This window comes from Diprion similis, chromosome 12, assembly GCF_021155765.1.
Source record: "Diprion similis isolate iyDipSimi1 chromosome 12, iyDipSimi1.1, whole genome shotgun sequence".
Classification (NCBI taxonomy): Eukaryota; Metazoa; Arthropoda; class Insecta; order Hymenoptera; family Diprionidae; genus Diprion; species Diprion similis.
In genome coordinates this window covers 6679002-6705445 of record NC_060116.1, presented here as the reverse complement: position 1 = coordinate 6705445, position 26444 = coordinate 6679002, and the positions used below count along the sequence as shown (strand labels likewise).

The 26444-nt window shown below is 35.7% G+C and overlaps 3 protein-coding genes across 3 annotated transcripts; 2 read left to right on the top strand and 1 right to left on the bottom strand.

Moving 5' to 3' along the window:
* Positions 1 to 436: 436 nt before the first annotated feature.
* LOC124413034 (zinc finger protein 888-like) lies at positions 437 to 4496 on the bottom strand. The gene is made up of 4 exons (XM_046893338.1): positions 4187 to 4496; positions 3416 to 3683; positions 2576 to 3313; positions 437 to 2420 (listed from the first exon to the last, which is right to left on the bottom strand). Exons 2-4 carry the CDS (start codon positions 3665 to 3667, stop codon positions 684 to 686), a joined length of 2727 nt encoding a protein of 908 aa, XP_046749294.1. The 5' UTR covers positions 3668 to 3683; positions 4187 to 4496; the 3' UTR covers positions 437 to 683.
* Positions 4497 to 4612: 116 nt separating this feature from the next.
* LOC124413041 lies at positions 4613 to 10362 on the top strand. Its single transcript, XM_046893357.1, has 6 exons — positions 4613 to 4774; positions 5327 to 7057; positions 7292 to 8274; positions 8396 to 8618; positions 8694 to 8896; positions 9285 to 10362. The coding sequence occupies exons 2-6, from the start codon at positions 5349 to 5351 to the stop codon at positions 9668 to 9670; spliced, it is 3504 nt and encodes a 1167-aa protein (XP_046749313.1). The 5' UTR covers positions 4613 to 4774; positions 5327 to 5348; the 3' UTR covers positions 9671 to 10362.
* Positions 10363 to 12620: 2258 nt separating this feature from the next.
* LOC124413029 (dynein axonemal heavy chain 7) lies at positions 12621 to 26120 on the top strand. Its single transcript, XM_046893330.1, has 24 exons — positions 12621 to 12786; positions 12887 to 13160; positions 13310 to 13690; positions 13799 to 13892; positions 14093 to 14247; positions 14396 to 14681; positions 14842 to 15003; positions 15165 to 15376; positions 15568 to 15685; positions 15825 to 16065; positions 16200 to 16446; positions 16538 to 20607; positions 20800 to 21053; positions 21131 to 21427; positions 21542 to 22037; positions 22140 to 22281; positions 22492 to 23095; positions 23190 to 23546; positions 23628 to 24094; positions 24250 to 24407; positions 24516 to 24762; positions 24840 to 25245; positions 25355 to 25618; positions 25702 to 26120. Exons 2-24 carry the CDS (start codon positions 12895 to 12897, stop codon positions 26050 to 26052), a joined length of 10275 nt encoding a protein of 3424 aa, XP_046749286.1. The 5' UTR covers positions 12621 to 12786; positions 12887 to 12894; the 3' UTR covers positions 26053 to 26120.
* Positions 26121 to 26444: the final 324 nt, after the last annotated feature.

The following is a 26444-nucleotide window of genomic DNA, read 5'->3' as shown; positions in this document are numbered from 1 at the left end:
CAAATACTTGATTGCTACACCTGAAATTCACCAAGAATCAGAATAATAAAATAAAAAAATGACCTATCTGCATAACAAGATGTGAATTTTAATCTCTCGATAAGTTAACATAAATAATATTTAAAGTTTCAGAATTGAACTACACACAGCATCTGGCTAATTTTTGCCTCCATCATAAGATCATAAATTAAATAAACTTACGAATTCTAAGATTCAACTTAAATCTTATCAAAAATTACTTTAAACATCGTCCACAATCAAACAGACTAACCAAGTGCAGCATTAGTTTGTTAGCTAAGAAAATCAAGATGCTGCAGGTATCCCGTTATATAGGTCAGGTATATATCAATACAATAAAACGTATAAATAGGTATGGTAAAAAATATGCTTAAATGTTAAGCAATTATAAATCATAACAGAATTGTCTGTATCATTGTTCTCAGTCAATCTAAGTAAAATTACTTCTTCTATTAAATATTCATGCAAATTAAAATTCTAAAATAAGAAGTACATTCTAATCACTAGCAAGGGTCAGTGCCGTATCATTTAATTATTCAAAAGAAAATGTAACTCGCCACATGGCAGAATAACATTTTCATAGAATATCATTGAATTCAAATCTAATTCATAAACTATTTGTAATAATTACTGTAGTATGTTTCAATGTGTTGAGGAAAACTTCCTTATTCTTTAGTTTTAGTGTGTAGACGCATATGCTTTTTCAAGTTATCCAACCTATTGCAACGCCGGTCACAAAAGTCACACTGGTAAGGCATGGAATTACTATGAACAACAACGTGACCATTCAAGTGGCTGACTTGTTTAAATCGTTTGTTACAAATTGTGCAAACATATGGCCGTTCGTTCATGTGTGCAGAAGCTATATGAGTTTGGAGATTAGTCTTCCTTACAAATGTGGCTTTGCAAACATCGCATTCAAAAGGTCGCAGGTTCGCATGTATCGCCAAGTGTGATTTTAAAACATTCTTATGCTTAAAATTTTTTTCACACAGGTGACATTGGTACGGTCGTTCATCCGTGTGAACCTTTTTATGTACATACAAATGTGCCAACTGTTTAAACATTTTAGCACAGATCTCGCACTGATATGTCCTCCCATCCTCGTGAGCTGCGCTTATGTGACGCCTGAGAGTGTCTGCAAGGGTATATCTCTTGCCACAAATGTTGCAGGAAAAGGGTCGTTCATTTGTATGAGTCATTAAGTGACCATTCAAATTTCGTTTTTCAAGAAAACGAGCACCACACACGTCGCACTGATAGGGCTTCTCACCATTGTGAATGTACATATGTTTTTTGAGGGAGTTTGAAAGGCTAAATCTCTTTGAGCAAACCGTACACTCGAACTTACGCTCCCCTGTATGTACCAACATATGAGACTTAACGTGGCCAGCTTGCTTAAACCTTTTTCCACACACTTTACAACCGAACTGTCGTTCATGGGTATGTGTAAAGATATGCCTTTCTAGAACGCTTTTGGTAGTGAATACTTTTTTGCAATTATCACATTCAAACAAACGATATACTTCTTTAGGTCTGTACAGCAGAGAATCACCTCGATGTGATTGCGTGTGGATCTTCAAACTGTCCAATGATTCAAATTTTATGTTACATGTCGCGCACTGGAAGGAACGATAATCTGTATGGGTCAGAGAGTGCTGGCTGAGGTGTCCCAATTGTTTGAAACTTTTATTACAAACTTTGCAGACGTATGGGCGTTCATTAGTATGCGAACGAACATGCCTTTTCAAAACACTCGGAAAGTCAAACTTCTGCTGGCAATAGCTGCATTCTAATAACGGTGAGCCATTCAATCTGGTAGATCTGATCTCCTTTGATAATTTCTTACCAGATCGACTCGAACCTTTTCCAACATTATTTGCTTTTTTACTACGATTGTGTGTCGTAGTATTGTCACTTTTTTCCTCAACTTCGAGTATTTTTTTTGGGTCCGAATTTTCTTCTGTACCACTACCAAGGTCTTCTTTAGACCCAGCATCTGTGACGTTTGATGAAATTTCATCTGAATTGTGGAACCGCCGCATATGCTTTTCGTAAACCGTTAGGAGACGATATTTTTTGCAACAAATTGTGCATTCGTAATCATTTGCTTTTGTATGTGATCTCATATGATTCTTTAGATGGCCCAACTTCATGTATCGTTTTTGGCATATTTTACATTTTAACTGGTACTTATCACGCTGTTTTGGTTTAGTCTGACAAGTTACGCTCATTTCTGTTTCTGATTGTGAGTCGTCTAGTTGTGTAATGTGCAATGGGCTCTCATTTTTAACATTTACGAATTTAAATCCACTGGAGTTATCAGAATTGGCGAAGGATCGTCTAGTCCTCTTTTCAATTGTATTACTAGTTTGATCGTTGCTATCATCCTTTGCGAGAAGCTAAAAAAATAAGGTTTCATTAGTTTGTATCAACATAATGTAAACAAATGCACTAATACTGGTGATAACTTTTTTTGCAATAAACTTTCAGCTTCCTGAAATTTTTCACCTAATAAATAGAAAAGTGAGAATTAACGATTGAATGCCATACTTACATTCCCATCGTTTTCAATAACCAAGCAACTGTTCATGTGTCTTCGGCTAGAATTATCTCCGAGTAGTTTTGCATGATCACTGTTTGCTGTACTCTGCTTTTGATCATCCATAACTCTTTGCCAATCTTCCTCGCACCATATTGTTTGCATAGTTTGGTTTGTACCAATGGAAACATTAAAGGTACCATTGCCATTGTTGAGAAATAACAATTCGTAAGGAGTTTTATTAGACTCAGAATGCGATGTTGTATTTTCATTTATTTGAACAAACCTCAGCCCATCGTACCATGTTTTACCAGGATTTTGTACAAGCCAGGTTTTTAGTAGTTTAGTAAAATCTCGCTTAGTACTAGTAGTAGACATCTGAACATTACCATGTACTATTAGTAGGTCTATCCACAACGATCTCAACTCATGAACGATTTCACTGGCAAACTCTCGACCATTTCCACTCTGCAAAACTCGAGGCGGTCCAATAATTGTTAAGATATCAAACAATTCTGTTACCACAGCTTTCATATCTTTACTTCTCAATGGGCGAAGTATGACAAATTTGGATGCCTGATCTTCATAAACAAGAATAAATTTGTACTCTAGAACTTGATCATTCCTCATATCAATGATATCAACTTGACATCGAGAATCTATCCTTTCGGCCGAAACATGATTATTTTCGTGCCTATCGTTTGGTACAATTTCATCAACGTGACTCATTGTCTCGAAGCTCGAATTGGCAGCCTATAAAATCATGAATAATCGTAAGTAAGTATTCTATATTATAAATCTAGTTGTTCCTTTCAGTTTTAACTGACGAATGGTAATCTTTGATTATAAACTCACAGTAATTTGATTCTGGTTCTGTATTGGCGGTAGAGTGCAAGTATTTTGTTTAATTTTATGCTTTTTCAAGCATTTAAGCGAATTAGTTCGTGAGTTAAGATGCTTTGCACATGAAATTTCTTCGAAAAAGTCTACCTCTTCTTTCACGGACACGAAATGAGGTTCAACCCCATTTATTAAAGGTTTTATCTTGTTCGATACAGTCAGTTTATTTTCCAACCATTCGCTATTCACTGAGGCTGTACTTTCCATCGTCCACTGTGAACACCTGAGAATTTTAACATGTACTGATTTCAAACCTCTTTAAACATATTGGTTGGTTATTGTTCAAAGTTGTGAAAAATTATAGCTGTTCTTGATAGAATTCTCATAGAAATAATATCAATTGATTACCACACATCTATAACTGGTATTCAGCGATGACATGAATTATGTAGTCAACAATGAAACGATAAAATAAAAAGTGTACAAAACTCGGAGAAAAATTAATTAAATCCTTTTTTTATTGAAAACTTCTGACCGAGAAGTAAACATACTTCAGGTGTGCAGTACAGTTAAAGTAATCGGTCATTGTTTATGAATTGTTCCTGACGCCCGTGACGTTTATGTACTTTTGAAAAAGAGCGAAACAGTGATTTTTCAAATCGTAAGTTCGATTCGTAAGATTTTTTTTCAAACTGAATAACAATACGAGTTCAAAAAATTTATAGTTCTAAGCGATAGGGAAGGGGTGACTTAACCTGAAAATAATTCAAACACTTGTATACTCACGCTCCGATTGATGAAATAACGTCCGCTCAGGACGATGCTTAAAAAATACCTCTTAGTAGAGACATTTCTTCATAAATATCACGTGGATATATCATCTTGAAACATGTCGTTGAGACTCTTTTAACATTACCACATACAAATCAATCGATGTTTTCTCTTGTTTTTGTGTACATGGCGTCGTGACACATTGTTAAAAATCCGAGACGTGATTAAAGTGATTGAAGACAGACAACCACAAACGCGAAAGAACGCGGAGTGTGTGAAGGTAAATAACAGTGTCCTACACTGGCTAACTAGGCGGCTGCTTTTGTCTAGTTAGTCTATTATCTGCCTCACTTTTCGAAACAGCCGAAGGCCTAAATGGCCTAATTTTTGAACGCACTTGGTAAGCGTCCAGCATGTAACACGAACACGGTTCTGTCCCTGTTTCTCAAAACATGCGTTTTGCACATGAATTATGTTTATACGTCAGAATAATAGTCTGCACCACTCCCAAGTGCAAAGAGGTCGTGGACGCCGGACAGTGAATGTGATAATCATTAGGACAAGCAAAGATTCGAACTTCAGACTCAGACTGACAATGAGATGGTAAATTTACATTTAAATTCTGATAATATCGAGCGCATATATTGCGGTCTATACCAGCAAACAAAACGTCATTTCCGTGATTTTGTGTGCAAAAAGTACAATTTGCATCCAAGTAAAGTGCCGATGAGTCTGAGAGGTTCTTTTTGTTTTTCTTCAGGGCTATTGTCATTCACCATGTGGTGACATGTGTCAATAGTCTCAAGCGGTTAATGAAACCTATACAGAGCTTCCTAATACAATGATCAGATCACGTAAAATTAGCTCCAGAAGTAATTGTTGCTAGACAAAGGCAAACTTGACTTCAACTTAGCTAGAATAGTTTCTTCCAAGTAACAATATCCATTTATAACAATCATACTAATTTTCATCTCGTACAGTTGTTTTGAGAAACTGTTATCAATATTCACAATTGTCAATACACGCTCTAATAATATTTCCCTTGAGTCTTGTTCCTCGCAAATAAATTAGATTCTGCATAGTCAGAGCATGTTTTAACTAAGATTGTCATTATTATTTACTAGGTTTCATAACGGACAATGTTACCATTTTCAGATGAAATTGAAAAATAGCTGAAATGGATACGTCATCGATATTACTTACAACAGATGAAGAATCATCAAGGCTCAATGCCAGAGGCATTTTTAAATACGAAAAAACTTATTACTGTTTTATTTGCAAACTCTCAGTGAAAGGTATGAAAAAATGCCTGAAGCATATATCGAAAACTTCCCATTGTCAAGCCATTGAGAAAGTCATCACCAGTTGTGTGGAAATTCATGGAAATGTTGGCTGCAAGTTGTGTACCAATTACGTGGCGAGTAGTTGGAGACACTTTCTTGTTCATTTCAATGAAACTGGCCATTCTAATCTTATTCAAATTGGCGAGCCACAACAAACTTGGACCTCAAATCTTATACTGGTAAATAATCAGATAATTGAAGAGAAACCGGGAACTTTTTTCTGTTGTTGTTGCAAAGAGACAATAGTTGAAGGAAGCTCTGTCCCTATGCATATTGAAGAAGAAAAACACGAAGAGTTTCAAAAAAATCGTATGGAAATGGATTCACCTGTAAATCTCACGGAAGGTGAATGTAGAAAACTGGTTAGGAATTTTATCTTCAAACTACGTGGATTAGATTTTTATTGCATTTTATGTGACTGTTCACTACTAGGGAAAAAAATTAGTAAACAGCATATTCTTTCTAAAGATCATGTACAAAACATACTTAAAAAACATAATATTATTTACCAACCCCCTCACAAAGAAACTGGAAGTGTAAAAAATGCCCATAAAGAATCTCCTCTTCATGCTATATGCGATGATACAATACCTTACAACATGCTATCTACAACAGATCAAATATCACATAATCTCAATGAAAGAGGCATTTTTAGAAATGGCCTAAGTTTTAACTGTATTATCTGCAGCCTTTCAGTGAAAAATGCTAGGAGTTGCCTGAAGCATGTATATACGAAAACCCATTGTGAAAGAATTGAAAAAGTTATCACGAGTTGTGTAGAAATTCACGGAAAAGTTGTCTGCAAGTTGTGTACCAATTACATGGCTAGCAGTTGGAAACAGTTTCTTGTTCATTTCCATGAAAGTAACCATTTTACAAAGTTTACTGATAATGATGAGCTACAAAATACTCCGGTTTCAAATCTTGCTCTGGTAAATAATCAGATAATTGAACAAAAACCAGGAAAGTTTTTCTGTTATTGTTGCAAAGAGACAATAAATGGTGGGAGCTCCGTCCATATGCATATTGAAGAGAAAAAACACAAAGAGTTTCAAGAAAATCGCATGGATATGTATCCGCCTGTAAAATTCATGGAAGGTGAATGTCGAAAATGGATAAAGAATTTTACTATTAATCTGTTCAGATTAGATTTTTATTGCATTTTATGTGATAGTTTGATAAAAGGGAGAAAACCTACGAACATGCACATCCGTTCGGAATATCATGTACAATACATGCTTACAAAAGATGATGTTGTTCACCAATTTCTTTGCAAAGAGACTGCTGGTAGAAAAAATGCCCACCAAAAATCTTTTCTTCGGGCAACATGTGATGATACAATAACAGTACCTTCAGGGACTGGTCAATTCAAACGCGAGCTGTTTGAATGCGACCTTGCTGGCCTCCAAGTTGTATCTGAACATTTATTGGGGCAACGAGACAAAACTTTGATTTCTACCAACGAAAATTTGAAGTCAACTCCTAAAGGTGATGTATCAGTAGATCATTTATCAAGTCCAATAGTAGCCAAGGAACCCAAGCAAAAGACCAGCTTAGAGATATTTACAAATGAATTAGAAATTATAGAAGTAAAGCCAGAAAAACTGAGTACGAGTAGTTCTGATATAAAGATGAAACAGAATCTTACAACAAAGTTAGAAAATCTTGATGAAGATGATGATGCTGGAGTAACGAAAACAATTGTCGCTAAGAATCCGAAGTCCTTGAAAAGTCAGAAATTCCCAAAAGATCAATTACAACAATCAGCCGTCAATCGAAAGATAAAAAAAAAGCCTTCAAGAAAAGTGCTCAATCCACGATATTTCGATAGTGATATGCAGTACATTTATGACATGAATCAAGAAAAACTGAGAATTATAAAATTGAGCTGCGAATTGTGCTTTCCAAAAGCATTAAATGAAATATACTGTTTGATTTGTCAGAGCACTGTACCTAGTCAAGTACAGACTTTTTATGAACATATTCGCAGCTCTTCACATGCTGATTGTTTAGCACAAATGGAACGAGATAATCAACATTTCATAAACTATCCAGAACAGTTGAGCGAACTGATGCTTTCCAAGGAATTTATTCAAGAAATTTCAGATGATACAGTTCAGTGTTTCGCTTGCGACATATCACGTATGAAAAACGACGATGCTGTAATTCTTCAACACGTTCAAGAAGCTTCTCACAAAGATCAAAAAGTGGTGTGGAATGGAGCAAGCGACAAATTTCTGCAAGATATTTTGATACAAACAGAAAGCACTTGGTACAACATTCAGTTTTATTGTTGTCAGTTTTGTGACGTACAGTTGAAAACGGAATTTTTCTTCGCAGAGCACGTAGATAGTAAGAAACACCGGAAAGCCTTGAAAAAAATTGGCTCAGTTAAGAAGAGACCGGTTTATGATACTTGCATACCGTGCGCAACGTTATGGCTGGGCTTTCCTGAATTTTACGTGCAGCATTGTAAACATCCATTACACAAAGCCTTGGTGCGAAGTGGAGACTACTCAAGATGTGTATTGCCAAACCAAGCAAAAGCTCTGTTAAAAAATGCTGAGGTAGAAGTTTCAAGATTTATTGAATCATCCAATCAAGTACTGACTGTCCAAAAAGTAAAAGTTAACTCCCTGTTAAAATGCTTGGAAAATACCATAAAACGGCGCTTTTCTGATGCCAAAGCATATCCATACGGATCACGGGTTTCTGGCTTGGGATTTCCAGATAGCGACATTGACGTTTTCCTAGATTGCGGTAAGCAATTTAAATTGTGTACATTTTTTTAGGTTTTTTCCTCTTCCATTCATCAGTTTTGATATCAAATCAGTGACAGTATTAACATTGATTTACTTAATTTTTCTGTAACTTATTATAGGTACATACAATGGAAGCAGAAACTCTGACGATGAGGCATATCAAAAGCATTTAATAAGTTCTGTAGAGCAATGCTTATATGACCATACAGAATTATGGGAAATACATGAAACTCTGGTGTCGTCAAGGATACCGATTATCAAGCTTCATCACAGGCCCACAGGACTAAGCTGTGATGTTTCATTTAAAAATGGACTAAGCGTTGAAAATACCAAGCTAATGAAGTAAAAAAACTTGAGTCTGCAATATTTTCCAGGAAATATTCTCAAATTCGTCATTCTAATATTTAATTTTTCCAGATGCTTTATTAAGAATTACCCGCAATGCAGACAGTTAATGCTATTTTTGAAGAAATGGCTACATGTATGCAACTTATCAGGGTCACGCTGCATAATAAACTATGCCATTTGTTGGTACGTTATTTTCTATCTTCAAGTTGAAGAAATTCTACCAAGCGTCGCCAGCTTGATTGCGAAGGAGAATAGATCCAAAGTAATTGATAGTAAGTACATTGATAAATATTTGTTCATTATATGCAAGTATTTAGAAATACATTGAACATTATTTTAATCGAAAAATAAGGAACTCTTACTACTATTTATATTTTGCAATACTTGTATTCGTCATCTGTTTCGTGAATTTAAATGTAAATAAACACGTATAACTCGAAATATCAAAGTTACGTAAATGTGTGATGTTTAAAATACTATTCAATACTACAAGAGAGAATTGATTAAATGTTTAGCCAAGAATCATACTTAAGATGTACGCAAAGGTCAAGTTTCCCAGACAGGAAATATGTAAATTATCTTTTTGTGCATTACCAATTCTAAGCCTGAATAATAATTACATTACATTAAAATTGAAATATGTAAACCTTTTAATTTCAGATTGGGAGACTGGAATTTGTGAAACGTTTGAAGTTGATGGAAAGAGACTCACATTCACGGAATTGTTGCATGGTTTTTTTATTTTTTATAGTAATTTTGATTTTCGTAATTCTGTAGCCTGTCCGCTTCTAGGCAAGACTATGTTGAAAAAAGATTTTCTCAAACTTCATTTACTACCAAAAGAAATGACACCTTATATCGAGCATGTCACTGCAAATAACAATGATGACTCTGTGATGTTCAGAGTCAATTCAGAGATGTGCATTCAAGATCCTTACGATTTATCACATAATTTGACAAAGGCAGTAACCAAGTTCACTTTGAATCGTTTTAAGAGGTTGTGCGCAGCAAGTGCAGATACTGTGGAATGTGTTTGGCAACACTGAGATGCAATGAATCTATTCTGTCACGTTTTTAATTTTATTTCTGTTCATTTCGATCAGCACAGAATTGTTTCATACTGATTTCACATTTTGTTACAATAGATATTCGAATTTTGCCAGGTGAACAAGTTTCTGGCACTAGGACCAATATTGTGTATTGAAAATTTTGATGCCTTTATCTCTTCTTTATTTCTGTTTTAAATATTTATTCTACACTGTAATTTACAGTGAATTTGTAGCAATCTTATGATATCAACCATTTACAATGGTTATTCTAAAACAAGATTACCAGAGCTTCCCTAATGTCAAATGCTAAAAGTTTTTCCTAACAAAAAGCACACTTTCGTTTTCAGCTCCATGTATAAAATACAGAACTAATTTTTACAGCTCATGTAATAGATATGTGAAAACGATAATTATTCGAATAATTCACATACTGCGTTGTAGTTCCATGTGTTTAGTATAGAACATTTAAGCTTATGATTAAGGGGAGTAAAATCGTTAAACTTTAGACGTGTATGTAAATTCTATTGGCTACGACATCAAAATAAATTTCATAAGCAACTTAAATGTCAGTGAGATAAGGGTATGTTGGCTTCAGTTCAATATGGCAAACATCCGTGCATATTTTTATACCAGTTATGTAATATAAAGGTAATAAACATATCTGTTTTATCAATGTATAATTTCTTGTTTTCCCATGTGTGTATTCTTTTGTAACTATCATACTTCAATACACACTCACACCAACTTATTATCATTATGAAATTCAACTTTTTTTATAACGACAGTTCATGTAAACAGATCGTTTACCTTGTGGTACACACAAGAAGCAATTTGTACAGACTAATCATAAACAAATAACTACAAAATATTTGGATAATTTATATGAAACAAGATGTCGAATGGACAGGAATTGTATAATCTTTTGCACGGTAAAACGAAAGCTGTCAATCTAACTCCAATCCCAGATATTCATCAATATGACAATGAGAAAGCATTCGAAAACCCTCTGCGTATCTTTCGCATAAACAAGGTACCACCATTTAATCTTTTCATGGCCTTATTTATCACAAAATCGAATGAAAACCCTTTTTTCTGGATCAATCTATGCTAAACAATTTGAAAAAAACATTTGAATCTGTATAAATAAAGCTACGATAGTATAAAATGAAATTTTTCCTTTGCACTCAAAGATGTATGCCCACCAAGTTCATGATATGCTGGAGGGAATGGCTGCTAAAACAAAAATCCGACTTCATGCTCATGTGGCAAATCGCAAAGAGGCAGTCCAATGTAAATTACAACCCCCGGAAGGATTCTACTATCAAAAAATGAGAAAACTTGCTGAGAATCTACCTACCCCTGGACTTTTACCAGTAATGACAAGATTTATTACAAATGTAAAATATGTAGAACGCTAACTCTCACAGGTGTAAAGTGATCTGGTAACCCATAAACCTTTCACTGCCCTTACAAAGGAGACGATGAGTCAGATGATCTCTATCATGATCTGATTACAGGATTGGGAACAGAATATAATATCCCTGGTCCGAAAGAATTATCGAGATGAATACCCGGAACTGGTTGACAGATACTTGATTGATACCAAAGAAATGTATTATCAAGTGGTTCATGAATTGGGAATGAGACAAATTATTGCTGTAAGCTGTACCTGCGACACGCCAAACAGTACTATAACTCCACTTAAGTACAAAGGTAGAACAGAGCATCGACAAAGATTTTTGCGCAATCGTTGCGTAATTTCTGAAAAGTATTACCTGCCGCACAAACTTATGCGAAATATAATTGTCAAAGCTTATCATTTACTACCAGAATTGATTTGTGATTTTCGACGATATCATACATTGGGTTACATCGATCCTACCAAGTATCTATAATTTACTAACTTCTTTGTTTTATGCCATGAAAGTATTGATTATGTTTCATTTCATGAAAATATTTTCATAGGTTTACCAGTATAACTGGTTATGATCTAAAAAAGGGCGCAATGGTCGTCACACAGAATTATTACAAGGAAATCGTACGTCTTATTTCACAACCACGATATATTCATGATGTGCCACTAAAAGTTGTGCAACCTTTCTTATGTTGTGCGACACGTATTCTTTCTCAACAAATAATAAACCGTATGATATCCACAGTCGAACATTTACTTGATACATTGCAAAATTGGCAAACACTCCCGCTACTCAAAGTAACTTATACATTTTGATTATCATTCTGACTACAAGGTCACTCAACATTAATGCATAAGCAAGGAAACTTCTTTAATCCCTTTATAATTGCTCAATTTTCCCTTTTATTTTTCAATTTAGCTCAAGCTATTGTGTGAAAGAAATGATCTCTTTGTTTACCCATTAATCGAAGACTTGTATGGCATGTACCATGATCTGATTGACGGAATTGCACATATTGCTGATCACTTGCCAACTCTAGAGTCATGGTTAAATATTAAAACAGATCAAGAATTTATTCCCGTTGTATTACCTGAATGGTAAATTTGTGTAATAATCATCATGTAACCCCGTATTGTAAACCAACTCAAGGACAAAAAGGAGCCATTATTTTGATTTTGAATTAGGTATCTGGAACAATCTCACAAACGTCTATCCAGTATTTTGAGTACTGTATTTGTGCCTCTAAACAATTATGTGGGCAATCTTATTGAACACTTCCAAGTAGTTTACGATCCAGAGACACGTTCTGGTATTGTAAATTATGTTGCAGAGGGACATGATTTTGAAGACTGTTGCACAAAAGTTGAGGACTTCAATCGATTTGTCCGTGATATTAATGGCATGGTATTGTCCAGCGGATATTCATTCAAATTTACATTTCGTCGATAGTGCATTTAAAGTAGGACGAATTGTAAATCGTGTTACAGGTGAAAAATGAGTATTTCTTGGTTGGAAAATTGTGTCAGATGGAAGCGAAACTTGGGCTCAAGGCATACACTTATGATGTACGGGAATTAATTATTGGAGAGTTAATCAAACGTCACAGAAACTACAATATTGAAATATGCAATGAATTTGAAGCTCTGAAAGAACGAGCCTTGAGCACCCCGAAAAATACTAAAGATTTGTTAGCCTTAGGTAATTTGGACCCAATCCCATATTTTGTATTTTCCGAATCAAGAACGTAACTAACTGGACAATATTTTCAATATGTACGATAATTGACTTGGTTTTACAGGTGAATACATGATATATGCTGCAACAACATTAATGGAATATCTCAAGGAAAGAATAACTACATCGTTGCACATGCTAGCAGCGTTAATTGAAATGACTTCGCTTGCTCGAGATCACATAGAGTTAAACAATGTTACAATTAACTGGTTGAAACGTGTGAAGCTAATATTTGAACAAAACAGTTCCATGTTTGAGCAGATGAAATTCGATGCAGAAGAAAAATTACAAAAACGAGTCAGCCTTTTGAATACCGATGTCGACCTTATGTTTCCAAGGTTTGTTCTAACAAGAGTTTATATAGAGTGCGACAATAATTGGTGCTTTATCAAAGAATAATAATTCTCAAATGACTTGGGATGTTTCAGTATAAAACTTTAGCAGAACTATGTTTTATTCTTTCACCAGCTATCAGTGCTTGTTTCAGATTGGTAATAATGGATGATATGGATGACGCCAGTCGTGTACATGAATACATGGAAGATCTACGAAAACTTGTGCGGGGGTTGGATCGTATGGATGAGCAAGTTGAATGGATCAATAATGAAGAGCAACTCTTCCAATTTCCCCGCACGTCGTATCCACGTGTTAAGGAGTTGAAAGACATAATACTTCCATACTATATGCTCATGTACAGGGCTCACCAATGGCAGCGAGATGTTGGTGTTTGGTTGGATGGTCCATTTGAATACCTCGACTCAAATGTAATAGAAAGCAAGACAACGGACTACTTTACCGACTTTACAAAAATCAACAAAACTTATAAGACTAAAATCAAAATGCAAATTGCTATAAATTACCAATACAGGTGATATTATAAAACATTACAATAAACTAAAAATTTGGCGTCATGGAATACATTCACAAGCACGTATTGAATATTTGTATGTATTGAATATTGAATATTTTTTAACAGATTTGCTGGGTCAGCAGATGACCCTGATCCAATGCAGCAGCCAGCACCTAATAAACTCTGTTACCAATTACTGGAGGATGTCAAATGGTTCAAGGTTTCAAGTATAATAGTTTATAAAACATATATATTGTTCTCCTGTCTTCACATGCAAAAGTTCTCGATGTTTCCTCATCTAAATAGTATACACCAAATTTCACAAAACTTGATCATTTCAAGACAGTCATTCAATTTTATGAAATCTTTTACATTTTGCTTGTGAAATTGTTGTTTAAAATTTGACTAAATTTTAAACAGAGTTATGTTCCACTTGCGTCGTGCTTCTGTAATCCTACATTGCGGCAACGGCACTGGAACGATATGTCAGATATTGCAGGATTTGATTTAACTCCAAACGCTGGTACTTCCCTACGCAAGATGATTAATATGAATCTTTTAGGTGATCTCTCCAAGTATGTTAATTCTAGAGTTGAGTCAAAGTCATCTAAAGACTATCCTATATTGGCACTGATATTTGTGTTTTGTTCATGGTTTTGTTGCTGTCATCATTTATGCTGTATTTGCACCATACCTACATTGAATTTATTTATTCTATACTAGATATGAAATAATAACTACAAGTGCAACAAAAGAGTTAGCATTGCAAGAGTTACTCGCTAAAATGACACAGGATTGGGATGACGTCATTTTCTCAATAACGAGATTTAAAGATTCTGGAGTTGACATTTTAACAGGGCTCGATGACATTCAAGCTTTGCTCGAAGAACACATCGCAAAGACTCAAGCAATGCGTGGTTCTGCATTTGCAAAGCCAATTGAAGCCGAAGTTAAAGTTTTCTATGATTTGATTCTCAGAATTCAAAAGACCATAGATGAATGGACAAAGGTTTGAATCAGCAGTTTACTATCATGCAAAGCTACAAAAAAAAGTTTAAGTAAAATATAAGATATATGCAAATCTGTATCACTGAATTGCGCAAAAACTGAGTACTCAAAAAAATATTGCATATCTATAATATCAGTTGTTATCCTATCATGGAAAACAGGTCCAAGTGCAGTGGATGTACCTACTGCCGATATTTTCAAGTAAGGATATAGTTGAACAGCTGCCAGAAGAAGGAATACTCTTTTCCGAGGTAGACGGAACGTTCCGGAGGGCTATGCTGAATGTGGCCAAGGAACCTCATGTCAGAGAAATGGCAGGCTCAGTACGTGCTTTTCATTTCATCACCATAGCTTTGATAATTCTATTTTGAAAAACTCTAAACACAAATCAACAGTCAATGCTGTAAAGTAAGACCAGTACTGCCCTTATAATTATTAATGATCTGTAAGTTGGAGCTTACTTTCGAAATTGTTTTGTCTTTAGTTTGGACTTTATGAAGCTATGAAAGAAGCAAACGAACAAATGGATAAAGTTAATGAAGGTGTAACAAACTATCTTGAAAAGAAGAGATTATTCTTTCCTAGATTCTTTTTTCTCTCGAACGACGATATGCTCGAAATTCTCTCTGAAACCAAGGATCCTTTACGTGTGCAACCTCATTTAAGAAAGTGTTTCGAAGGAATTGCCAAACTAGGGTAACTTTATGTTTAACTGTTTTATTAAAATTCATGATTGAGATATATGCAATCACAGCTGCGAGTGAAATGAGGTCATTCTTCAATTAAATACAGTCGTTGAAAAGAATTTTACTGCAGCTGTATGGCTGTCAGAACTCTGGAATTAGCGTAAGAAATATATCACGTCAACTTTACTTTTATATTAACAGCTTTAATGCAGATTTGGAGATATATTCGATGATTAGTGACGACAAGGAAGAAATAAAAGTTCAAGAGATCATCTCTACAGCCGCTGCCAGGGGATGCGTAGAGAGATGGCTAATTCAAGTGAGTTCCGATTCAATACTTTTTGTAATCAAGTTCTTAGAATGGATAATCCAAAAATTATTACTTCATTTATGTTGTAATTTTTTCAATAGCATAGTCTTTATTGAAAAACTAGTGTCAGTTTTAAGGAATCACATAGGTTGAGGAACAAATGGTGACATCAATAAGACATGAAGTATTTATGAGTATCTTGGACTATGAAGTGAATGATCGAGTTTACTGGGTACGAGTCTGGCCAGGAATGGTAGTTCTCTGCGTCTCGCAGATATATTGGAGTATGGAAGTACAAAACTGTTTAATGACTCATCGAGTTTCATCAATGGAATCTCTTTACGAGAAGTTGAAAGTACAGATTATTGACATGGTAAACTTGGTAAAGGGTAAGATTGTACATTAATATTAGAAAGTAAAAATAATGTTTCAAATTGAGAAGCTACTATCTATTTGTAGCAAATAAGTCAAATAGAACTGAAAATCGTTCTGAACATTTACTGACAAAAAATTTTCATCACAGGACAATTGTCCAAGCAAAATCGAACAACTTTATCAGCATTAATCACAATCGACGTTCATGCGCAAGATGTTGTTAAGCTACTTATCGAAAAAAAAATTGTATTAGAAATGGACTTTGAATGGCTTGCGCAGTTAAGATATTACTGGGAAGATGATGTACAAGTGAGAATCATAAATGCGACAGTAAGATATGCCTACGAGTATCTTGGTAACTGCCCTCGACTGGTTATTACACCACTTACTGACAGGTATATTGCAATCATTTTAAGACTGCCTTTATGCAAGTAATATAAGTGATTTGATGATATTTCTCGATTTTATGTATCATCATTTTTCCAGGTGTTATCGCACATTGATCGGAGCATATGCTTTGCATCTAAATGGTGCTCCAGAAGGTCCTGCTGGAACAGGAAAAACTGAAACAACAAAAGACCTAGGACGAGCCATCGCTGTGCAATGCGTAGTATTTAATTGCTCCGATGGTTTGGATTACAAAAATATGGGAAAATTTTTCAAGGGGTTATCGTCCTGTGGAGCATGGGCATGCTTTGATGAGTTCAACAGAATTGAGCTAGAAGTATTGTCTGTTGTAGCACAACAGATTTTATGCATCATTCAAGCAGTACGTGCCAAATCAGAAAAGTTTATTTTTGAAGGGACTGAGTTAAGACTGAATCCATCAGTCTATGTTTGCATCACCATGAACCCCGGTTATGCCGGGCGATCCGAACTTCCTGACAATTTGAAAGTTTTATTCAGAACAGTGGCTATGATGGTACCAGATTATGCCATGATTGGTGAGATTTCACTCTATTCAAGTGGCTTTAGTACAGCAAGAGTATTGTCTGTAAAGATTGTAACAACTTATAAGCTTTGCTCTGAGCAGTTGTCATCCCAGTCACATTACGACTATGGCATGCGAGCTGTGAAAACAGTTCTGACAGCAGCACAGAATATTAAATTGAAGTTCCCTAACGAAGACGAAATGGTACTTTTATTAAGGTCAATTATAGACGTAAATTTGCCAAAGTTTCTGGCACACGATGTACCACTGTTTCAAGGAATAATCATGGATTTATTCCCAGGAATTACGTTGCCAACACCAAACTACGAAGTATTTTTAAATGCTGTAACAGAAATCTGTGTGAAAATGAATTTACAACCAGTTGATGCATTCCTACTAAAAATCATTCAGACATACGAAATGATGATAGTACGGCATGGTTTCATGCTTGTTGGTGATCCTTTTGGCGGTAAAACCTCTGCCTTACATTGTTTAGCCGATACACTAACATTAATGCACAAATGGGGGGACGAAAATGGTCTTCCAACACAGTACAGGACAATGAATCCGAAATCCATAACAATGGGTCAGTTATATGGCCAATTTGATCCAGTTTCATCAGAATGGACTGACGGAGTTTGTGCAGTTGCATTTCGCCAATTCGTTGCGGAAGATTCTCCAGATAGAAAATGGTTGATCTTCGATGGTCCGGTAGACGCGGTTTGGATCGAAAACTTGAATACTGTCTTAGATGACAACAAAAAACTATGCCTCACATCAGGAGAAGTAATGCAAATGACTTCTACAATGTCAATGATTTTTGAAGTGATGGATTTACTACAAGCATCACCTGCAACTGTATCTCGATGCGGAATGATCTACATTGAACCTCATGTTATGGGCTGGCGACCATTTCTTAAATCTTGGATGAACAAGATAAACGTAAACTGGAGTCAAGGCAATGAGGAAATTCTAAATGCCTTGTTCGATTGGCTTATGGACCCATGTCTAGATTTTATTAGAAAAAAATGTAAACTTGCAACAAGTGCAGGACAAATTAATCAATTGGTTTCAACGATAACTTTATTCGAAATGTACATGGATGATGCTGTGGAAGCCAATCCAACGGATTATTCTACGTACATTGTTCCATGGCTACAAGCAACTATGATGCAGGCAATGGTATGGGGAGCTGGAGGTGCCTTAGATTATGATTCCCGATGCAAGTTCAACGATTTTTATATATCATTTTGGGACCGGTCTAACTTAGATTATCCATTACCGGAAGGAGTGGGTGATCTTGTCATTTCAATTCCTGGTGAAGGATTAATACACGACAACTACTATACATACAAAGGAAAAGGTGCCTGGAAATACTTTGGTGAAATGGCAAAAAGTGCTAAATTATTGGAAACACAGAGCATTGGTCAAATGGTGGTGCCAACAATTGACACAGTCAAATATCAAATGTTATTTCTCCGGCATATTAAACATCGCAAAAGATTCCTGGTCTATGGGGAGACAGGTACTGGTAAAAGTTTTTACATTCAAGATTTACTGATGAATAAGTTAGACGAAGATTCCTTTTTGCCCAACTTCATAACTTTTACTCCAAAAACGACTGCAAACCAAACTCAGGAACTTGTGATTTCAAAATTATTCAAAAGACGGAAAGGCCACTACGGACCTATGGGTGGAGCATACTGTATTGTATTTGTAGATGATGTCAACATGCCTACCAAGGAAATTTATGGAGCGCAACCAGCCATTGAACTATTGAGACAGTTTTTCGATCATGAACATTGGTACGATTTGAAAGAGCCTGAAAAAATCCAAGTGTTCGATACCATGTTCCTCGCAGCTATGGCCCCACCAGGCGGCAGCCGACAAGATATATACCACAGGTTCTTGAGACACTTCAATTTATACACCATCAGTACATTTTCAAGAGAAAGCATTTTCAGAATATTTTCGAATGTGGCACTTGTTGGATTGAAAAGGAATGGTTTTGCATCTGATATTGTGATGACAGTATCGCTATTAGTCAATGCTACAATGGAGATTTTTGAAGCTGCTAGTGCCAGTCTCAGGCCAACCCCTGCAAAATCGCACTATTTGTTTAATTTGAGGGACTTCTCTAGAGTCATAACAGGATGTGCTCTGATAAAGAAAGAATCAGTTGAATCCAAGGTCACGTTTGTTAGAATTTGGGTGCATGAGATTTTAAGAGTCTTTGGAGACAGACTTATCGACAAAAACGATCATAACTGGTTGTTTGAAAAGATCAAGGAAGTAGTCCCTAGTATTCTAAGGGAGTCCTTTGATAATGTATTTGGTCACTTACCCAAATTTAACGATGAACTGACAGAGGAAAGTCTACATGATTTAATATTTGGAAATTTTATGGACCTTGATGCTACACCAGATGATAAACGATATGAAGAAATTTCATCGATAGAAGAGTACAAGAATGTCGCGCTTCTTTGTCTAGAAGAATATAATGCTACACACAAAAGTAAAATAGATATTGTGCTGTTCCGCTATGCTTTGGAACATTTGGCACGTATTTGTCGCATATTGGCCATTCCTTGCGGAAGTTTGTTGATGGTCGGCGTTGGCGGTTCAGGAAGACAATCGTTGACTAGACTTGCCTCTGGAATAGGAGGTCATGGATTATTCCAACCAGAAATTGGGGTTGCTTATGGCATGAATGAGTGGCGCGAAGATATAAAAAAGGTTCTCAAAAATTCTGGCGGTACTGGCAAAGATTTAGTCTTTCTATTCACTGAAAATCAAATTAAAGAAGAGGGATTCCTAGGAGACATCGATGGTTTATTGAACTCTGGTGAGGTGCCTAATTTATTTACAATAGAAGAAAAACAAGAAATTATTGAAATGACTCGTTTAGCCGCTCAGGGTGGGAATAGAAATTTAGATGTCAGTGTTTTATCAGTATTGGCATACTTCGTAAACCGCTGCAAAGAAAAATTGCACATCATGCTATGTTTTAGTCCAATTGGCGATGCGTTTAGAATTAGATTACGTTTATACCCGAGCTTAGTAAACTGTTGTACCATTGACTGGTTTGAAATGTGGCCAGAAGATGCACTTGAACAAGTGGCGGCACGCTACATGACATACATCGATATCAATGAACGAATAAAAGTTGATTCTGTCGTGGCTTGCAAATACTTTCATAAGTGTGCAAAGGAAAATAGTGCACAATTTTATTCAGCTTGCGGAAGGAAAACTTACATAACGTCTGCAGCATTTTTGGATCTAATCCAATCATTTGCTGATCTTATGACACAAAAACAAGTAGAAATATCTCTTGCAAGAGATCGTTATCTCGGCGGCTTGGATAAATTAGATTTTGCTGCCTCTCAAGTTACAAAAATGGGGACTACTCTACTGGCGTTGAAGCCACAGTTAGAAGCCTCTGCAAAATTAACTGCAAAAACAATGCAGCAAATTGAAAGTGAAAACATAACTGTTGAACACGCTACCATGCTGGTGAAAAAAGATGAAGATGCAGCAAATATTCAAGCAGAAATTGCTGGTGCTTTGAAAACGGAATGTGAAGCTGATCTAGCGGAAGCTCTTCCCATACTTGCAGAAGCCACAGGTATATCAATAAAACAATTTTCAATTTTTTCGTTAAATTTAACAATAAGTACAGTCTGATCTATTTTCCATTATATCAAACTTTCACCAATTACAGTATTTTTTTTTTCTTCACTCAAAGTATCAAGTGCCAAAATTATTCTAAAGATTATTATTCACTTTTTAACTCAATTTCGTACCAAATTATCCACAGCCGCTTTGAATACCATCAAGCCAAATGATATAACAATAGTAAAAACAATGAAAAATCCTCCTGAAGTAATCAAGTTGGTACTTGCTGCCGTTTGTGTCATGATGGCCATTACTCCAGATAGAATAAATGATCCAGTAACGCATCGAATGGTCTCAGACTACTGGGGACCAAGTAAGCGACTGCTTGGTGACATGAATTTTTTAGCCAGACTAAAGGACTATGATAGAGACAACATTCCTGTATCCATAATGCAGGTAAGACCTAGGATCAAGAAGCTGTTACGTTAACATTATATTAATGGCATGAGTATAAAACTAATACTTTGTCACAGGTGATCAAAAAGACATATATGACGGATAAGAATTTTGAACCAAAGAAAGTAGCAAAAGCATCATCAGCTGCCGAGGGACTTTGCAAATGGGTACGAGCTATGGTTTTATATGATGAGGTAGCAAAAGTCGTTGCACCTAAGAAGGCAAAATTGGCGATAGCTGAAAAGGAGTACAATGAAACCATGGAATTCTTAAAAGGAAGACGACAGATGTTAGCAGAACTCGATGCAAAACTGGCACTTTTGAATGAAAATCTAAAACGAACACTAGCTATGAAAATTGATCTGGAAAATCAGGTCGACTATCACGAATCACTCATATAGAATCTAACTGTACACCTTCCACATATATAAGATGACGTACATACATAAAGAAAATATGCAGGGTAATTCAGATAAAGATGTTTCTAGGTAACGGATTGCACAAATAAGCTGATCAGATCAGAAAAACTCCTTAGCGGCTTGGGGGGAGAAAAAGGTCGTTGGATAGAATGTGCAGCAAATTTACAAAAGGCTTATGATAGCTTAGCTGGCGACATATTGATATCTTGTGGAATGATCGCTTATTTAGGCCCATTTACAACTTCCTATCGAGTGGAAAATTTAGAGAAATGGCGTAGCTATGTCAAGAGTTTAGATATTCCCACTTCAGATATGTATACCTTTGTTGGAGTCTTGGGCTCGGAGATTAAAATCAACTCGTGGAATATCCACGGTCTTCCAAGGGATTCTTTTTCAACTGAGAATGCAATTATCATGGATAATTCCAAAAGATGGAGTTTATTCATCGACCCACAGAGTCAAGCAAACAAGTGGATCAGAGCTATGGAAAAGTTCAATCAATTGGAAATAATAAAGTTGTCGGATCTAACTTATATGAACGTGCTCGAACGATGCATTGAAACTGGTGAGATTTTGTACACCCAATTCATCCTGGTATTCCTACATTCAACTTTAAATCTTTCAACTACTATTTTGGGTACCTTTAATACATAGAAATTATTTTTAGGTAAACCAGTTTTACTAGAAAATGTTGGCGAAGAGTTATCAACTCCATTGGATCCTATTCTTATGAAAAACATCTACAAATTTTCTGGCGTTTGGTATATTACGCTTGGTGAAAAGTCGGTTGAATACGACTTGAAATTTAGGTAATTATTCATGGCACGTTTATAAATTTGAGTACAATTGACCGAATACCGAAATGCGTCTTAATTGATGACGTAACCATATTACATATTACATTAATGTAGTTACTGAATCATTGGGTAAATATATGCATATATCTCGAGAGTTCGTTTGAACATATCGAAATATGTTAAATGATCTAGTATCAATGTTTTATGAGATTCCTTCTTCAGATTTTACATAACAACGAAGTTGAGAAATCCCCATTATTTGCCAGAAGTATTTAACAAAGTGACATTGATTAACTTTGCGTTAACGATTGAAGGATTGGAGGATCAGCTGTTAGGTATTGTAGTTGCTAAAGAAAGAGCTGATCTCCAGAAAAAAAAGGAATACTTGATTGTTGAAAGTGCAGCTAATAAAAAAGCCTTGCAACAAGTAGAAGAAAGTATTTTGAAGACATTGTCATCATCCGGCGCCAATATCTTAGAAGACGAAGAGGCTATAGAGATATTAGATTCGTCGAAAATTTTATCAGTAGATATAATGAAAAAACAAAAAGCCTCGAAGGAAACAGAAGCTAAGATTGAAGTCTCCCGTCAAAGTTACAGACCAATAGCTAAGCACAGCTCAGCGCTATATTATACAGTTACCGATTTGCCCAGTGTTGATCCAATGTATCAATACTCGCTTGCTTGGTTCATAAATCTATATATAATGTCTATAGAGACTGCAAGTAAAAGCAAGGTCCTAGAAAAAAGATTAATGTTTTTACGAGAAACATTCACTTATAATCTATATCAAAATGTGTGCCGTTCTTTATTTGAGAAGGACAAGGTAAAATCAAACTTCTTAGTGTTTCTAGTAATAGCATAAAATTTTGAGCTATGCAAAAATAATCAATCATACTTCGAATCTATTTGATAAATAGATTCTGTACTCGTTTGTGTTGTATTCGACTATTATGGTGGCAACAAATGAAATTGACAAAGAAGAATTGAGCTTTTTCTTATCTGGCGGAATAGGACTTGCCAATACCATTAAGAATCCAGCAGCCAGCTGGTTGATGGAGAAGTCTTGGGATGAAATATGCAGAGCTAATGATACTTTGTCATCATTTGAAGGATTTATGAGTGACTTTCGTACTCATCTAACATCTTGGCAAAAGTTTTACGACTTGATGAATCCACAAGATGCTCCAATACCACAGCCGTGGGAAAATAAACTAACACCGTTCCAAAAATTGATCGTGATGCGAATGATCAGACCAGATAAAGTCACTGCCAAGGTATAATTTCAATGAATATTAAAAGGACTCAAACCCACAAGTTTCGCACACATTTCTACACGTTAAAAATTTTCATTCCAGATAACACAATTTGTGGATACAGGAATGGGGACTAAATTTGTAACGCCACCGCCATTTGACATTGCTAAATCATATAGTGATTCAAATTCACTGATACCATTGATATTTGTTCTATCTGCTGGTTCTGATCCCATGGGATCTCTTTCGAAATTTGCAGAAAATATGAATTATGCTTCTCGATTCAGTTCCATATCTTTAGGTCAGGGTCAAGGGCCGATAGCGCAGCGCATTATAGAACAAGGTCAAAACGAAGGCATGTGGGTTTGTTTACAAAATTGCCATCTAGCTGTTTCTTGGATGCCTCAGCTGGAAAAGATTTGCGAGAACTTTGATCCAACAAATACATCAATCAATTTCCGTCTCTGGTTAACGAGCTATCCTTCTGATAAGTTTCCCATAACAGTCTTACAAAATGGTGTGAAAATGACCAATGAACCTCCAAGTGGACTACAACAGAATCTTATGAGGTACTATCCTTAGTATGTTGCTCATCTTGCAAAAATGTATTTATCAGCCTTCTGGCATGCACAAATACGTCACTTATATTATAGAATTTGAAATCGAATGATAATGACATGAATAATTTTCATGTTAAATCCTACAATTTCAATTTCATTATTAGATCTTACTTATCGGAGCCCGTTAAAGATCCAGAGTTCTTTAGAGGTTGCCCTGGAAAGGAAAAGGAATTCACGAAACTATTGTATGGCCTATGTTTTTTCCATGCTGTTGTTCAAGAAAGAAGGAAATTTGGCGCTCAGGGATGGAATATCAAATATGGTTCGTAATACTGGAACGGAGTATGTAGCGAATTATTTTGGCAAAATATCATGAACTGCAATTCTAAGTTCATATCTGTTTATTTTTTTCCAATGTGTTATATTGCAGGATTCAATGAGTCAGATTTCCAAATATCAGTACAACAGTTGCAAATTTTTATAAACGAGTATGACGAAGTCCCATTCAAAGCTATCATATACTTAACCGGTGAATGTAATTATGGTGGAAGGGTGACGGATGATCGAGATAGGAGATGCTTGAATACTATTTTGAATGACTTTTATAATCCAAGAGTGATAACAGATCCTAATTACACGTTTGCTAATATTGGACCGGAATATGTATTACCACGAAAGTAAGCTCATTATCAAAACTATGCGCCACAATTGCGAAAATGTAGAGATAAAATTCTAAACATTCTTACTTTCTTAGAGTCAATTACCAAGATTATGTGAAACAGATCGAAGAAATTCCGCCTATTTCACCACCCGAGGTATTTGGTTTGCACATGAATGCAGGGATTACCCGAGATCTTGAAGTGTCAAAAGATTTCTTTACTGCGTTGATACAAATTCAAGGAACTGTATCAGTTGGCGACACAGCTAAACAAGATGAAATGATATTGTTTATAAAAAAAGACATTTATGACCGTTTACCTGAATTATTTGACATTGAAGAAGCTCAAAAGAAATATCCAGTATCTTACTACGAGTCAATGAATACTGTTTTGATACAAGAAATGGAAAGATATAACAAACTGCTCAAAGAGATTCGTGTCTCACTGACCATGTTAGAAAAAGCAGTGAACGGGATGATAGTTATGACACCAGAGCTCGAGGTACAATTTCTTTTTCCTAATCAATTCGTGCACCTAATTGCGAAGAAATTGACAATGATGTGATAAACAAATTATTCAAGGCATTCATATGTATCGTTTGCTTCGACAGGTCGTCTCTAGACAAATTTTGATAGGTAAAGTTCCTACGTGTTGGGAAAAAGCTAGCGCATACCCCAGCCTTAAGCCTTTGTCTAGTTTTGTGAATGATTTTTTGGAAAGAATACAATTTTTTCAACAATGGTTGGACAATGGAAAACCTGCTGCTTTCTGGATATCTGGATTTTCGTTTGCACATGGATTTTTAACCGGGGCGAGTCAAAACTATGCCAGAAAGCATAAAGTCTCTATCGACAGGATCGAGTTTGATTTCGAGGTATAACATTGCAATTTATTGCAATCCTTTGGTCTTTGACAGAGTATATACCTAATGATAGTATGTTGTAAATTCTGTTTCAGGTATTACCATCTTACGAAGTAAAATCTGCACCAAGTGACGGTGTTTACGTATATGGCATGTTCTTAGCCGGAGCAAGATGGGATATTGGAAAAATGATCTTGGCAGAAAGTTTTCCAAAAGTTCTATTCAATGCGCTCCCTCTTGTTTGGTTCAAGCCATGCGAAGCTTCAAAACGAGTAACAGGGTCTCGGTACTTGTGTCCCCTGTATATAACTTCTGCCCGTTTCGGAGTGCTCAGAACAACCGGCCATTCTACCAACTACGTACTGTCTATTCTATTGAATACTCAGGAACCCGTTAGTCATTGGATCAAAAGAGGACTTGCCTTGCTTTGCCAGCTTGATGATTGAAGCTCCTTCCATTGCTGCGACAAAATGAGAGAATGGAATTGATCTTCCGGACTCTTTTCTTCTTCAGACCAGTGTAACCTGAGCAAAACAGAAACGTATCAATTCCGATGAAAGCTAAAAAAGTAAAGTGTACGAAAAATTGAAAATTTTCTACAATACACGGATTTGTATTTGTTGTAACAACCTTGGCATTCTTTTGTTTCGTACATACGTAGAAAAACGAGAAATTCTGCATAATCATATTGTTTTAGTCTGAATTTGACAACGGGTAATGTAATTCATATTATCATTTCGTCATATAGTACAAATAGTGAACAATTAGAATATCTCGTGCAATGTCAGGCGGGTGCAAAATTCGAATTTAAAGGAACGAAAATGATAGTTTGCTATCT